This window comes from Epinephelus fuscoguttatus, linkage group LG15 (genome assembly GCF_011397635.1).
Source record: "Epinephelus fuscoguttatus linkage group LG15, E.fuscoguttatus.final_Chr_v1".
In the NCBI taxonomy this organism is placed as follows: Eukaryota; Metazoa; Chordata; class Actinopteri; order Perciformes; family Serranidae; genus Epinephelus; species Epinephelus fuscoguttatus.
Window position 1 is genome coordinate 10,287,905 of NC_064766.1, and position 15,969 is coordinate 10,303,873.

At 43.6% G+C, this 15,969-nt stretch overlaps 2 protein-coding genes across 3 annotated transcripts; both read right to left on the minus strand.

The window, feature by feature from the left end:
* Positions 1-355: 355 nt before the first annotated feature.
* Positions 356-10,075, minus strand: sall2 (spalt-like transcription factor 2). Of its 2 annotated transcripts, XM_049597354.1 has the most exons (4): positions 9,512-10,075; positions 7,724-7,870; positions 1,952-5,802; positions 356-1,752 (listed from the first exon to the last, which is right to left on the minus strand). In XM_049597354.1, exons 2-4 carry the CDS (start codon positions 7,797-7,799, stop codon positions 1,441-1,443), a joined length of 4,239 nt encoding a protein of 1,412 aa, XP_049453311.1. In that variant the 5' UTR covers positions 7,800-7,870; positions 9,512-10,075; the 3' UTR covers positions 356-1,440. The 2 variants fall into 2 exon arrangements, with proteins under 2 accessions (XP_049453311.1, XP_049453312.1); XM_049597355.1 differs by lacking the exon at positions 7,724-7,870.
* Positions 10,076-10,249: 174 nt separating this feature from the next.
* Positions 10,250-13,949, minus strand: LOC125901620 (formyl peptide receptor-related sequence 4-like). The gene is made up of 2 exons (XM_049597357.1): positions 13,819-13,949; positions 10,250-13,710 (listed from the first exon to the last, which is right to left on the minus strand). The coding sequence occupies exon 2, from the start codon at positions 13,537-13,539 to the stop codon at positions 12,586-12,588; it is 954 nt and encodes a 317-aa protein (XP_049453314.1). The 5' UTR covers positions 13,540-13,710; positions 13,819-13,949; the 3' UTR covers positions 10,250-12,585.
* Positions 13,950-15,969: the final 2,020 nt, after the last annotated feature.

Consider the following 15,969-nt stretch of genomic DNA (forward strand, 5'->3'; position numbering starts at 1 on the left):
ATACACACTTTGAGTTAAATTTCTAAGACTTGAGACATGTTTCCTGTCACCAGCCTTATGTGCACACATACTGGAGCTCAGCTGCTGCGCTGGCCATAGCTAAGGAAAGACAGCTGGCCTCCTCCACTCCCCTTAGTTGATGAGACACAAGAGAGGGGAGCTTTGATTGTCTTGGCAGAGCAGAGATCCATGATGTGTAACTGTGAGGGATCATGGACGTTATAATTGGACATGCAAATGCCTATGTGCATGTATACCTGCTGTGTTTATGGAAAATAATAAGTCAGTAGACCACTTAATACACATTTTGTGATGTCAAATTCTCTCAAGACAGAGCAAGATATTTTTTGTCCAAACTGGTTTTTAATATGGAGATACTGAAAGTACAGCTTACAACAAACAGACATAGACTTCTGATATATATATATTGCAACTTAAAGTTTTAGTAACTGAAAAAGTGTTACAGATATTACATTTGGACCAAACAACAATCATAATATACACAAAGCTAAAGGTCAAAGGTCACACACAAGACCATGTCCTCACTGGGTTCACAAACACTGCAGCTGTGCTTCTGGTTCGACAGGACAATATAGTGAAAAGTGAATCACAATGACATCAGTGAGTAGTTTATCTGAACCACAAGATGGGGGACAAAAGACTTAATATTCCCCACAGAAACACATTCAGTTTGTTGGCCTTGTGTGCTCTCGCAAAGCAAAACTTAGCTTACCTAATTTCCTCATTTTTGTCAGTTCCCTCTGTGACTAAAAGGAAATAATCTTTTAGATATGAAACAGACCTAGGTTGGGAGCATTGGCAAAGAAATTAATTTTGGTTAGCTTGAGCCTCCTTTGGTGTCAGTGGATCAAATTTGGTACATGGCACAACACAATGAGTACCGCATTGTTTACATACTGACATTCATGTTATTTGAAACAGATCTTTAAGTGTACTATCCTATGACTCACACATTAGCTAATAATATCAAATTAGTTCAAATGTGGTAAATCTTATCCATCTGTGCCTGTTGCTGAAAAGAGCAAAAACTCAAAATTATTTTACCCAGGTCTGATATGATACATTGATACAACGGGGATACTTTTTTTTTTATAGAAGGTGCATCAAACTATTAACAACTTCAGCCAAACAAAGGTAGTGTCACTTTATCATCAAATCCAGCAAAAACTGGACTATGTTACTTCTTGATTATTTTCATTTTATTTGTACATTAGCTGTCTCCTTTTTTTAACACAACAAGACCAAGCTGATTGACTCACAACTTTCACATACAAACATATTACTCTGACTATCAAACTGACAGGCTACTGGAAATGTATTAAGGAAGCAGTACTACGCAAATGTTCATACAGTTTCACCAAAAGGTAAACATTGATTGAAAACACCAGAATGTTAACCAGCTGATTCCTCTTAGTCGAGTTATGACCCCTCACTAGACTCTTCCCCAGCTTCCTCTGGGGCTCTTGGATCCATCTGAGATCTCTTGGGTGATTTTGTCGACTGTGCTGACTCATTCTCTCCTTGGCTGCCAGCTGTTGGGTCATCAGTTGGCTCGTTACTGGTGTTGAGGAAGGCTTGGTACTGGTTCCAGAAGCCTGCTGAGCTCCTGGTGGCAGGAATGTTCAAGGAAGTCATAGATGTAGAAGAAGGAAGTTGGTCAGCAGAGGAACGGCTACTCCTGGCAGGTGGGCGTGTTGTTTTGGTTAGCACACCATGGTGCTTCATGTGCCCCTGGAACATAAAGCATTCTTTAGCAATTCTTTATACATAAAGAATTTTATATTTTAGATCTTTAGTTCTGCACTAAAGCTTTAAAATATTGTTTCAGTCTTCTAAAAAAGCATTGTACTACAGTTACTGTGCCAATATATCCATACATCTCGTCAGTATAGTTATTTTTATACAATTTTCATACAATTTTTTTCTTCACCTTCAGTCCACTGCGACTGGCATACTCTTTTCCACACTCAGCACAGCAATAGGTCTTCTTCTCTGGACGAGACATTGGAGATGGAAGGGTTGGGGCAAGGTTGATGGGGACAGAACCATCCAGTGCTTCAACTGAAGCCAGTCCACTAATCTTAACACCTTCCACCCGGTCCTCCCTTCCAAACGAACCAAAGTGAAAGCTCTGACGTGTCTCCCTCACAAAAGTGGCAGCTCTCTGTGATGCACCCCTTACTTCAACAGTAATAGTGTCAGCAGTCTCCGAAGTGGACGTCATGTTGGAGTCATCATCAGGCACAGTTGCTTGGTCTTGCTTTGGTGTTGCTGGTGTGGAGGACTGATCTTTGTCTTCTTCCATGGGTTCTGGTGATTGGGGCCTTGGGGAGACTGACTCTGATTCCAAGGTTGGTGTTGCATTTACATTAGAAACATCTTGACTTGGGATGGGGTCAGAGGAGGTACTGGGACAGGTGTAAGCAAAGGGGTCACCAAGGGCAGGTGTGCTTTGTAAGTCCTCCAGGTTTGATCTGGAGCCAAGGAAGGCATCGGAGGAGGTAGGTGCTTCATCCTCTCTGCAGTCCAATACCATAGCATTAGATAACACCGTGGTTTTGGTGACAGAGGAGGACATTGGTGAGGGGGTGGATTTAGGAAGATGGACGTCAGCAGTGGCTTGTTCAGCTTGGTTGTCTTTGCCAACTGGGGAAGCTTGAGCTGTCTGCTGGGAGGCTGGCAAGGGGGCACTGACACAAAGAACAGGGGGTTCTACACTGCCTGGTGGTGGAGTTTGTGTGGTGGGATTCATGAAGGGGTCAGGGCTAAGGTCAGCAGGGGGGATGAGGTCTGGGCTGGAGGACCCAGATTTACTGGGGTTTTTGGTAAACTCAACCGATTTCGTACTGCCAGATACAGGGACTGAACCAACTGCTGGAGTTTGAAATGGTGAGCTTGGAGTTGGGCTCTTAGATTGGCCTGCTAGAGGAGGTGTTTTACTTGAGACAGTATTTGGGTCAGTGGGCTGGGATTGTGATTGTGACAAGGGTTTGGCATTAGATTCAGCTTGCATCTCATGTGCAGAATCATCTGTGCCATCTGTGGGCAACTGTCCACCAAGGTGCATACGGATGTGGTGCTGGAGCACTAGGGCATTAGTGAACTTTCGCTGGCACAGTGGGCAAGAGTTCTGGACACGTGCATTAGGTGGTCGAGCATGATGGGTGGCCAAATGTGATCGCAAGCTGCCTTTGGTTGAGAAGGATCTGCCACATATCTTACATGGAAAAGGGCGTTCTCCAAGGTGCGTAGCCTGGTGCAGACGCAGTGCTCTAGGACAGCTCAGAACTCGTAGACACACTCCACACTGATTGGTTGTCAGGTTACCAGCTGGACCTGTGATGCTTAGTGATGGTAGCAAGCTCCCCGCCATTGCACTTGCTCCATTGGCACTCATGCCCAGGGCAGCAACCATCTCATGGGTGAAGTTTGAAACAGAAGTGGAAGCGAGAGTTGAAGCTGGTGGGGACGCCATGACGTACGTGGTCGAAGTGCTGGCATTTGTGAAACGACTGTTGGCTGAACTTGAAGAGGTAGTGGCACTGCTAGATAACATCTCAAGCATGGAGGAGGAAGGAGAGGATGATGTCCAAGGAGAAGAGGAGCAGGGTGCCTTCTCCAGCTTCTCCACCAGCCTCTGCAGCTTGGAGGTTTCAGATGTAGGAGTGGAGGTAGCCATGGAGGAGGGCAGAGAGGATGGAGTGGTGGTGGTTGGACCTGGGACTTTAGGAAATGAAGAGAAGGGGAAAGAAAGCTGAGAATGGCTGGAAGAAGCAAGTTGGTGGGAGCCTGGAGTAGAGGGTAGTGGGGTGCGTAGCAAGCCCAAGGCTGGATGGTTGTAGAGGGATGGGTGTGCTGCAGGGGTAGATGAGGAAGTAGAGACAGATGGGAAAAGGAGCTTAGGTAGGTGGGCTAGCTGGGAGTATGCAGCAGGAGAAAGCATTGGGACGTGAGGGGGAGTGTTCTCATCAAAGTGCTGTTGTTTGGCACCCTTGAATAACCCTGTGATGGTGGAAGACGAAGACAAGGAAGGGTTGGAGAGGAGGGAGGTAGCCAGAGAAGACGTGGAAGTTGAGGAGGAGGATGAGTGGGATGAGCCAGAGGTGATAGAGGCTGCAGCAGCTACAGCTGCAGCCCTATTGAGCTGCAGGAGAGAGTGGGAAATCAAAGCCAGGTCAACACTAGGGGGCAGGGGTAGGGTGGAAGGGGTAGATCCTCCAGAGGCTCCCAGAGAAAAACCAGTGTTAGTACCACTGGCCTCAACATTATCTCCACATGTTTCATCCTCAGGCCTGCATTTTGGCTTCTTTTGTATCATATTCATGCCACTAGTACTGCTACCACTGCTCATGGTCTGTCCCATTTCTGATCCCCCAGTGGCCCCCAATGCTACCCCAAATAAAGAAGGTGGCAGGAGTGAAAGTGAGAGCTCCGGGTTTTGCTCACGGTGGCGTAGGAAGTGCACCTTGAGGTTGCCTCGTGTGGTGAAGCGGCTGAGACACACTGGACACTGGTAGGGTCGTTCCCCTGTGTGTGAGCGTAGATGTATCTGTAGGGAAGAGTCACTGCTGAACATTTTTCCACAGAAGCGGCAGGCATGTTGGAGGCGGCCAGAAGTGGTGGAGCTGGAGACAGAGGAAGAGTCTGTTCCTCCAGAGAAAGACTGCAGAGCATTTGGGGAGTTTGGCACCATAGATACTGTTGTGGGGAGGGATGAGTTTAGGAACCCACTCACTGAAGTGGTATTTGGAGATTTCTCATGAAGGTAGCGGTTGGGCAGTGCTAAGGACAAGGCTAGAGGATAGGCAGAGGAAGCCATAGAGATGGCAGTAGAAGAAGAGGTGGAGGGAGCTGAGGATCGAGAACTCACCCTCAGATAACCATGAGGCCCTGCAGTCCCTCCTGTCCCTTCCATCTGGGGCTTGTGGGGCTGCAGGATTTGAGACAAGGAACTGCTTGGCTTTGTGGGTTTGTTAGCTCCCTGAGATGGGAGCAGGGAGGAGAAACATGCCAGGAGAGGCGCAACAGAGGTGGATGGCTGGGGTGCAGTTGGCTGGGTAGTTGGGCTGGCTGCCCTTTTGCTACCTTCCAGGCAGAGCTGTGGCAGGGGAGGGAGAAGATGCTGGGAGGGTGTATCTATGGTATAGGAGGCTCCTCCAAGGCGTAGCACCTGTCTACAGATCTCCTCTGTTATTTGCATCTGATGGATTTGCCTTTGCTGTAGCACCCGGAGCTCCTCCAGGATTAGGGCAATGCTCAGTTGGGCCCTAGAGGGTGCAGCTGAGGCAGATGTCACTCCTGGGCTGGGAGTGGGGGTAACAGGACTTGGGGGGCCCTCAGGAACACGGCTGGGGCTTCCAGGGTGTGGTGGAGGACACAGGGAGGCCGAGGAGGATGAGGAGGAAGAAGAGGTGGTGGTGGTGGCTGACAGCCCCAACTTGGGAGAGGCCATGTGTGCACTTCGGGAAGGGTGGATGAGGGCACTTGCAGAAGATGTAGCAATGCAGCCAGACAGTTGGAGGGCAGGAAGATGCTGATTTTGAGAAGAGAGGGATGAGTCAGGAAAGTCAGGAGAGAGGGAGGGTTTTGGGTCTTTGAGCTGCTGGCTCGGTGAGCAGGATATCGGTGGATCTTCAGTGGGTAAAGGGGGGGTCTGAGAGCCCTTGAAAGATGAATGGAGAGTGATGGGCAGCTGGGAACTTTGAAGAGAGGACGATGGAGAGCACAAGGGAGAATCCAGCATCAACTGAAAGGAGTGTGACTTCACTGCCAAGTTGTCATCTACGAAAATTGAAAGAAGAAAATCTACATGTAATTTTTATCATTGTTAATGGTAAAAAAAATAATTAAGGTTTACATAATAGTCTACAGTCTTTTTTCTATAATATAGATTTTTAAAAAGACGATTTTGCTACTTTTACTATATTAATCCACATTTCAGGACACTTAGAAACAACTTAAAAAAAAGAGTAGTAAGATGTAAAGGATGCTATTATAGAGGGCTACTTGATGCCTAGGAAAGGAAATAATTCAGTTGTCTGAGAACAATTGGAACCTCTAGGCTTCATTTCCACCTCCTTATCATCCACCACTGCTTACCTTCCCTCTTTGTCCTGTCTATCCTCATCAACTGCAGCCTCCCGACCACTGTCACCACCACATACACACAAAGTCATGTAACACATGCACACACACACACACACACACACACACACACACAGATTCCACTGATCTGCAAGAATACACTGCTCACCCGTGGAGGAGCCTACCTTGTTTCCAGGGCAACACGCACAAGACAATGGACTTAACCCCCCACCCAATAAAAAGAAGCCACATCCACACTAAGACACTCTTCCATCCCTGCCCCTCTTTCTTCATTTCTTCCCCCATTCAATCTGTCTTTCTTTCATCTCCTTAAGAGCCCTTCCCCCAGTAGCCCTATGGGGTGCGAAGAGTTGGGTCCTGGTTGGGTACTGGACACTGTACTGGATGCCTGATTGGCTGGCAGACTTGACCTTAAACACTCTGAGGTCGCATTCCTGATACGGTTTAGGGCCAGGCAGAGGAAGAGAGGTGGCGTGCAAAGAAAACAAACAGCCCCGCAGACAGACATAATGACTCACAGACCATCAACAAGCTAACTTAGCCCCAAAAATCATAGAGAGACAGATGTGAAAGCACTACACTCAGTATACCTGTCAATGCACAACACACAGATACAAAAGAGCAAACACTTTGTATGCACAGGGCTGCTCGTGCACTTGCTAACACATACAGAACTTCTGTTTGCTGGAAAGCTACAGTTTTATGACACAATGTGGGCCCTACTCCTGTAACTGGAGTGAACAGACAGACACAAATACACACACTTACGTGCACACCCACACACACACTTCTTCATGGGTATGTTCATGCTTCAGTGCCCAGCAACAAAGCTGAAAGGGGACAATGGGGTCTAATGCTATTGCAGTTTGAACACCTTATACAGTGCCTCAAAAAGTTTCTTTTCCCCAACCTTCTCATGCTCATCTCTTTGCTTCTACCAAACCTGTACCTTGCTTCTCATAACACATTTTCAAATTCAATGTATTTTATTTTTCTCCAATTATTTCTCTGGGGATTAACTGTATATCCCACCATTCTGGGTGGTCTGTTTCTTTGAACCTGGCAGTGATGAAGAGTGAAGACATTTGAGTTTTACAGGGCAAAGAAAGCAGCAAATGGCTGCAACCACACAGAATGAATTAAAGACTGTCTGTGAGCCAATTATTCCAACAAGCCTTGCTTTTCTTAGCGTTCAAGTATTACATAATGCAAATTAAATAGATTCAACTGTTTAACAAGTAAGGTAAGAAACCATTTTAAAATAATAATGGAGATGAAATGATTACTTTCTAATCAACAACATTAAAAACAAGTTTTAAGCACCCATAATGACATTTCGGTATATGATTTTTACCATATGAGGTTGGACAAGTTATCCTAGGTCACAAGTGCAAAAAAGCATCAGTTAAAAGGCCCGCATTAGAATGATACACAAGACATATCATAACATAATAAACTGTCAGTATTAGCTGTTAACTGGCACAATCTCTGTAATGTTGAGAAAAAGTGAATTATTTGAACTCTAAACATCCCATTTAATGTAAATCCAATCCCACTGAATTCCCAGCATTCTTTTGATATGTAGACTATTTCTCACCATGCTCAAGTATCCGACAGGCACCGAGGGTCAGGTTCATAAGCTGCTGGGGTCGTTTCTGTTTCCGACGGGACATGCTTCAGCAGGATGGGACCGACGCAGGGGCGCATTGGCCAACACACAACTTTTATTCTGTCTCCCTGCACACTGAAAAAAGTAGGTATCTAAATTACTTAGAGGAAAAAAAGGAAGAAGAACTAAGGTATCATCTCCAAAACTGTGACAGTGGATCCTCTGGATTGTTTAGTCTCAATGAAGCGCGTCCACGTTGGTGGCATTGTGGTGCAAAGAAAAACAGAGGTGCCAAAGAGGCATGTGTGACAGTTTCTCTCAACATGTCTCCCTTTTCTCAAAACTCACCGTTGGCCCTCCTTCTCCACACACACACACACACACACACACACACACACAGCTCACTTGTTCATCCACTACTTTGCATTCAAATGGCGAGTGAACACCCCTTCTTTTGAGCCAAGAGTCCACTGCCTCTCTTTAGTAAACCCTCATACATTGACGCTCAAGTTCATCACATAAAGGCCTTTCCCTGAGCTTTCGATTACTCATATAAGCATATAAAATCTGAACCTCACTGTGTGTTTTCCTGTGCCGAACAGAAGGAAACTCTATGCACAGGTGGGCGCAAAAGCCAAAGCAGGCTCGGTTAAATGATATCTGTTTTTTTCTTGACATTAACCCAAACATATTGTGCCAGAGGCCACCTTGTCACACGCATATCTAAGTCTATTCAAGGTGAGTGAGGTTTCATGGTGCTTCCGCCACCTCTGAAACAGGCTCCTGTGTGAGCTCAGTAAACAGAGCGGCTGAAATGAGGTGGAATTTGCAACAATGGCGTAGAGGGAGCACAGCTGAGTGAACATCACCCTCTCAGAGCCTCTCCAACACATAAGGCCACTGACTGGAGGCACAATGCTCCCTTTTCACCCTCATCCCGACTGCTTACCACGTGGAGAGAGGTAGTGAAAGAAAGACACAGCCAGAGTGAGGAGGGAAATAATTTTTCACCCGGGCCCTGTGACACCCCACCCCCCAACACCCTCCCACGTCCTCTCTGTCTCTATGAGACTTGGACAGAATAATAAAATGCATCCGAGGTTTGATATAAAGTCGGAATGTTATAGGTCCTGAAAAGGTAGCCTACCAGTCAGATCTGGTAATGATTTGTGTCTGAAATATTTAAAATAGGTCTTCCTTTGTTGGACAGTGGAAGACCCATTCATTTAATATGATAGTTAAACTCCGGACTTTTATCATATCTGTAGTGGAACTGGATACTCTTCTATGCAAATCGAGCAGTGGTTTCCGTACAATAGGCTATAAAATGATTAAAAAGCGAACAATTAGGCTATAAACATGCGCGTCATCGCGTCATCGATAATATTTTGTCAAAGAGAAAGAAGTGATAACTCTCATAGTTATCAAACAGTCAAAAGAGATGGACTAATATCGTTGCTTTTATAAAGCAGAACTCCATTGTGCCAACAACGCACTCGTATTTTTCGTGCCATCTTGCCAATATGTTCGCGTATACGACGGTCGCACGTTTTTACACCAATGTTTTGAAACAAGCGCAAAATACGGCGGTGAGATGCGCGTCCCCGCTACTGTACGGCGACCTGTTGCACGCCACGCGCGCTCCCACATCATAACAAGTTATGATTCATAAAATATTATGACTTCTCGAAAAAATACAGTCCCGGATGTGCATTTCCCCCACAGGCCGCTCGTCGCCGACATAATCGCAATAAATATAACACAAAAACAACTTACCATGTTTGAAACGATGATTTTTGGCAGCGATATTGTGTAATGACACGGGGGAAAGAGCTCAGGAGCTTATGTTGGGTAAGATCGGCTCCGTCTCTCAGCCGGGACACTGGCGCAGCAATTCCCTATTCACTCCCAGGGATGCGCAGTCGGACAGCCGCATTTTTTTCAATTATTTATCTCCGTCGTAAAACGCGTTTCTTTCTCTTATGACAAAGGGTTATTATGCCTGAATGTATTTACTCATAGTCCACTGGCAGGAGGAGAAGCAGGGGCGGTGCAGATAGCTGTACTCGCTACACGGGGAGGATTATTTTTCTTGGCCGTGCGTGCTGCTCTTCCTCCTCTCTTTGTATTTGTCGGGGCCTGCTCTTGTCAGGCCTGTCTGCGCTCTCTGCGGTACTGTCTGTCTTTCTGTCTGTCTGGTTAGCTGGCTAGCTGTCTGTCTCCCTGTCTCTTATAATTAATGGCCCTCGCCGCCAGACGGTCCTCTGGGAAACAGTGACCACGGTTACCTCCACATTGGCTCTCAGTGTGCATCTCACATAGGAGTGCAGGCCCGGGCACACACACCTCTAATGCAGGGCTGAATCAATCTGACGGTGATTTAGGATTTAGACAGATGTGCATGATTGCCCCCCACCCCCACCCCGTTGTCATAAAATAACCAGAATTAATATTTTGATTTTTAAAATCACATTTAGTCTCAGTGATGACAAAAATTGTTTCAAATGTTAAGTTATTGGCATTGTACGTGGTATAAGGATGCAGTGGGTTCTCATGCCAGTCTTTAATTAGCTATTTTGTGTCTAATTTAACAGCCAGAATTACTCTGATTGTCATCTAGTGCAACCATCTTCACAGTCAAAAGCAGGTACTTGGACCTCTTCCCATCACATTTTGGTCAACTGGAGACAATATACAGCAACTTAATAGAAATGAATAAAGCCAAAAAATAGGTCTGAAGGGTGTATACATTCCAATGAATAGCTATAGCATCCCACCTGGGTTTGTTATGGATCACTGCAAAAATATATGCATTTTTAAATCAGTAAGATAATCACATTTAAAATCTAGTCTGACTTGTATGGAAGCTCATAGAGGACTTTATTAAAATGATCATTTAAACTTTTAAGTGAAAATGTGGTTTCATATGTGTTATTTCAGTAAAAATGAAAATGCAATAATCCATTTTGTATTTTTATTTTCACATACTTGCATGGGCGTTCTATGACCATAATGAAATAAACATGGAAAAACTGTTTGATATTTAATTTTCAAATTCATACCCCGTTTTAAAGTGGGCAATATTCAAATGTTAATTCAAATTTGAACATAAAAATGCAGTATAAACCTGACTTTCCATTTGTGCAAAGTAATATTTAACTTAAAACAAAAATGCCATTTTATAACAGTTTGAAAATGATAACGGGATTTCACATTTCCTTTTTAAGGACTTAAGCCTCAGTTGTGCTTTCCACGTGAAGAAACATTTGGATCTTTTATACTCCGTGCAAGTTTTTCTTCACTGCAAACTGATATTCTCCCAAATAGTAGGATGCATTGTATCAAAAACCTGCGTTAACATGCGTCCAGGTTGTTAGAAAATTTTGGATGTGCATGGACAGGCGAAAACACACTGTACAAGACCCCCACAAAGGATGTACTTGATTCTGTGACATCTCTTTGGCCATGAAAACACTTGTGAATGCACTAGGCATGAATCAAGCTTTAGTCTGCTGTACAGTTGACAATATTCAATGTGATAAGGTAAAAAGCGCCCCAGTCTATTGCATTTTCTTTAACATGTCAGCATGTCGTTTTGGTGTCAAAATGAAAATGCAGTTTGTCAGTATTCTCATCGAGTTAGGTCTTCAGGTAGGATATTAGTTCTTTGTTCACCTACCTCTCTGTAGGTGGACTATGGTGTCCCATCTACAGAGAATGATTGACATCTGTTAGGGAAAAAGTCACAGGATCGCTAAAGCCATCGGGATTCATCCTCTGGGGATCAGGAATATCTGCACCAAATTTCATGTCAATCCATTCTATAGGTGGCGGAACATTTCACCCAAAACCAAAAAAGTCCTAAATCTGTTAGGGCATTTTTACAGTGATCACTCATTCATTTACTCAGCCCACTGTATCTGTTGCTGAAAGGCGACCAACTGTGGTGATGGCATATCAGTGTCTACAACTTAATTATCTTGGTTAAGATAAGTCACCCACTTCCTCCTCTGCAGTTCAGCTGCACCACATGAGTCTGCTTGAGAGTGTTACAGTCTTTTGTGCAGGGTACATCAGTAGCCTGCAGTGTCACAGGAGCAGCCCACTATGGTATCTGTCAGCTAAAGATGGAGCTGTGGCAGGACCGGCAGCCTGGTTAAAGAACATCTTGTTGCTTGGACAATTTTCCAACTTGACAATCTTTTGTTTTTGTTGATTGGACGCATTGTCTTATCAATTCACCACCACGTCTCCTGGCACACCATGGCTGACGGGTGCTGTGGTTTTACATCAGTAAAGCCACTAGGTGTCTCCCAAAGACAGAAATTGTTGCAATTAGCTTGAGTACCTTATATTTAAATAGGGCAAATTTCCACTCGATCATTTTAATAATTACTTTAACCGCAGATGTAGATAAAGTACATGTTGTTTTTTAAACAATCAAGTAAAAGTAAAAATCAACTAACAGTAAAAACATGTAACAAGCAAAGACATTTATATTAATTCACAAGTCGGCTAATGTCTCCCTAGAAAACTTCAGCTTGTGCTCAAAGACATCTTCAATTGTTCAGACAATGTGATTGTGTGTGTTCACAAATATCTTGAAATAAGAAACTTGTGGAGCATGATTATAGTGGTTTGGGTTTTACAGCTGACTTAATTTTCCTACTTTGTGAGATAGGACTTTATGTATGTAGGACACCTCTGGTTCATGAGGCAGTTCAGAAATGCAATGCAGTTAGGCATAACTTGCGAGAAGGAGATGATTCAGTCTAAGTCACCATGCAAGGGGTGTGATGAAAAACTCCCCCAGAGATGCAGTTCCCTTTTTAAACCACTTATCAAATTAATTATAAAGCTGTCTCTGCCTGGGAAGTGTCTGTTAGCTTGTCCTGAAACTCTCTGAGCTTTGTCAGAGGCTTTTTGCAGCAGGGAAATGCTTCCACTGTGTCCCTTATGTCCCTCCTGATGAAAATATAGATTAAAGCATCTATCAGAGGACTAAGATAGACCAGAGCACTGGTCAAAACACTGGAAAAATCCCTGAAAGTGTCCTCCTTGTCTGAGGCATTATCACCTTTGAGAGCATAGTAGAGGTTTCTGAAACAGAAGGGGAAGAACAAAACTATATATGTCCCCAATACCAGGCTCAGAACCCCCAAAACTCTCCTCCTGTTCTTCTTCTCATGTCTCATGGCTGTGCTCTTGTTGAGGGCTTTCCACGTGGCTATGAAGAAACCCAGAAGAAATGGGGCAGGGAGGAGGCAGATGATGGAAAACAGCAACAAGGAGAATCTGGTGTGAATCAAGAAGATATAATCCAAAGAGGAGTAGGCCAGTGAAAAGATCCACGTGCAAACTGAGATCAGGATGGATAACTTTGCAGTGTTCATAGTGCGGTACCACACTGGACAGGACACCAATAAATACCTCTCTGCAGAAATCAGCAGCATGAAACCCAAACTGGAGGTCAGTCCCAGGCGGACAAACAGTCGTGCGATGCAGCGGGCCCTGACGAAGGGGTGGAAGGTGGCATCAAAAAAACGACTTATGATAAAGACGACTGTGATCCCAATCTGAATGAGATCTGACAGGAGCAGGTTTATGGCAAAGACTGGAGCGGCTTTGTCCTTCTTGAGTAGACACAGAAGAGCGTAGCAGGCTAGGCAGACTTCAGGTAGTCCCACGAAGAATATCACCCAGTCCACCACAATACCCATGGTATTTGTATAATACACAGGGTCATTTCCACAGAGAAGTGAAGTATTTCCATGTATCCCAGTCATCTGGCTGTTGTTGGACATCCTTAGCGTATCAACCTTGATGCTTGCAGCAGTTTTTCACAGTGAGTTATTTTTTTGCGGTTTCCCATTTATCGTGTCTACTCATATTGAAAGCGTGTGACTAGTTTCAGTGAACACCATGATAAATATCGTCTCATCAGATAGCATACTGTGTCACGTCCTGTGAACATCCTAGCACACAGACAGACACAAAAAATAATTACCCTTAACCACACGCCATGTACACAGAAGAGGCTTCCAAGTTAAATATTTGTATCTTTTATATTTGCAAGTACTTACCTTTGCATCTTCGCTTTTTGCATTATTTCCACCTCTGTGTCCTGCTAGATTCAGTCGAGCAGTCAGAGGTTTTTAGTAACCTTTGATCCACCCTTTTCATGGGAGAGAAATTATGCAAACCAGAATGGTACCTCTGTTGGAGAATATGACTTTATGAATGTTCTGGGGAAGTCAAGTCTGTATTTTGTTACATGTTAAACAACCACTGGAGTCATGACAACTATCCTAAGGTGATAATATACAAAACAGGTTAGCGGGTGATGCAGAAAGACAGACTGGACGTTTGAATGACCTCATCTATTTATACCTCAACTGGAAATACAGAAGAAAATTTTATTTTTATTTTGCCAGACCAGTCAAGGGTTGAACCCACACACATATGATATAGACAGTATACACACAAACAATGAATGTTACCATATACAGACATACAAATATACTAGCACAATGTACCTTATAGGTACCCAGTACTTACAAAAATACTTGCAGTGTAAGTTATTTCCCCCTTTGCCTAAAATACCCTTTAAGTACCCAGTAAAATATTTAGACTACAGTATGTCATTTCACCATTCCAAATACCATGTAAACTGTAAATCACAGGCTGTATTATAGTATCACTGCACAATACATTAAAGTGAGACTATGCAACTTTGACTGAACACCATTCTTTCAAACTTTACATAGTCTCACTTAAAATTGATTTAGACATCCTAACATCGCACTGTAGAGCATAATGCGATTCAACTCGACCTTATAAAAATCTCAACTGACAGACTAACAACTAGATGACATAATTTTATTGTTCAATATAACATGTCTAAACCTTAGGAGGGGGGTCAGGTCTTTTCCAGGTGCTTGACAAATAAATCTCATGTTACACACAAATGTGTTTCTTTGTTAGATTATCTAAAATATGCTTCTGGCTCATCGTATAATTTCATTAGTCAATTTTTTTAACATTTAAAATTCCAGAGGATGATTAGCCTGGCCTGATATGAAGACTGGAAGCAGTGGGAAACAGCTTGTCCAAGTCCGTCCAAGTACTGCCTATGTGAACCTTCTAAGCCCACTAATTAACAGGTTATCTTGTTTGTATTACCAGTACAAATACCAAACTGTAAAAATGACAAGTTGTGATTTTACTGGGAGTTATGTGCAGGACTGATTCTGGCTAGATGGATTTTTGGACATTTCTTCCTGCTTCCAGTCTTTATGCTTAGATGAGCAAAAAGGGAGCTTCATATTAAACAGGCAGACATGTGGCATCGAGCTGTTCACCTAATCCTGAGTAGTAAGTACATTTTTCAAAATGTCTCACTATTTGTTTCAGCAGTCTTCCTTAGTTACCCTAATTTGAGAAAAGTCAGATTGTCAATTATTAAAATTCATCCTGAGGGGGACATGAATGTCTGTACAAAATGTCTTGACAATCCATCCAACAGTTGCTCAGATATTTCACTGAAAGCTACAAAATTCAGCCTCACGGGGGCACTAGAGGAAAAGTTAAACAATCTCCAGAGTTAACAGGATACATTATCTCTACTTGTACAGTGTATTCTTTTTTTATTCAGTCCCTTCACATGCAGTGGATATCCTGTACTTCCTTTTTATCTTGTTGCCTTCAACCTGGAGCATTTGTTAATCTATGCTTACAGTATCAGCCTGAAATAGTTTTTAAGGCCTATGGAAAAAAAGACTGGTTTCTCAAGTATGTGAGACTCATCTTGCAAGTTTGATAGCTTGGAAATTCACAGTTAAATCCTCAAGGTAGTGAAAGTAAACCAGGGCTCCTGTGTGCGGCTGCAGTTAAAGATGTACATGCCCATGTCAGGAAAGACCTGCACCACAGACAGAGGGAAAATGATTTTTTCCACACTCACAGTGTCTTATAATATGTATTGAGTAGGACCACTGCCATACAGTTTAAAAAGATGAGGTAGAAAGAAAATGATTCATTTGATAACATAAAAACAACTGAGCTGATGTCATAGTGGTTTAATGTGAACAAACAGTATTCACTAAAAATAAATGAGACAAGTCTTCTGAGAAGAGTTTACTTCAAAGTTACCTAATAATTTTCCCCACACCCCCCTCCCATCCCAGGGTCATGTGACCTCCCTGAGTCCAGTGGAGACACCCCGGGAGGTGAAT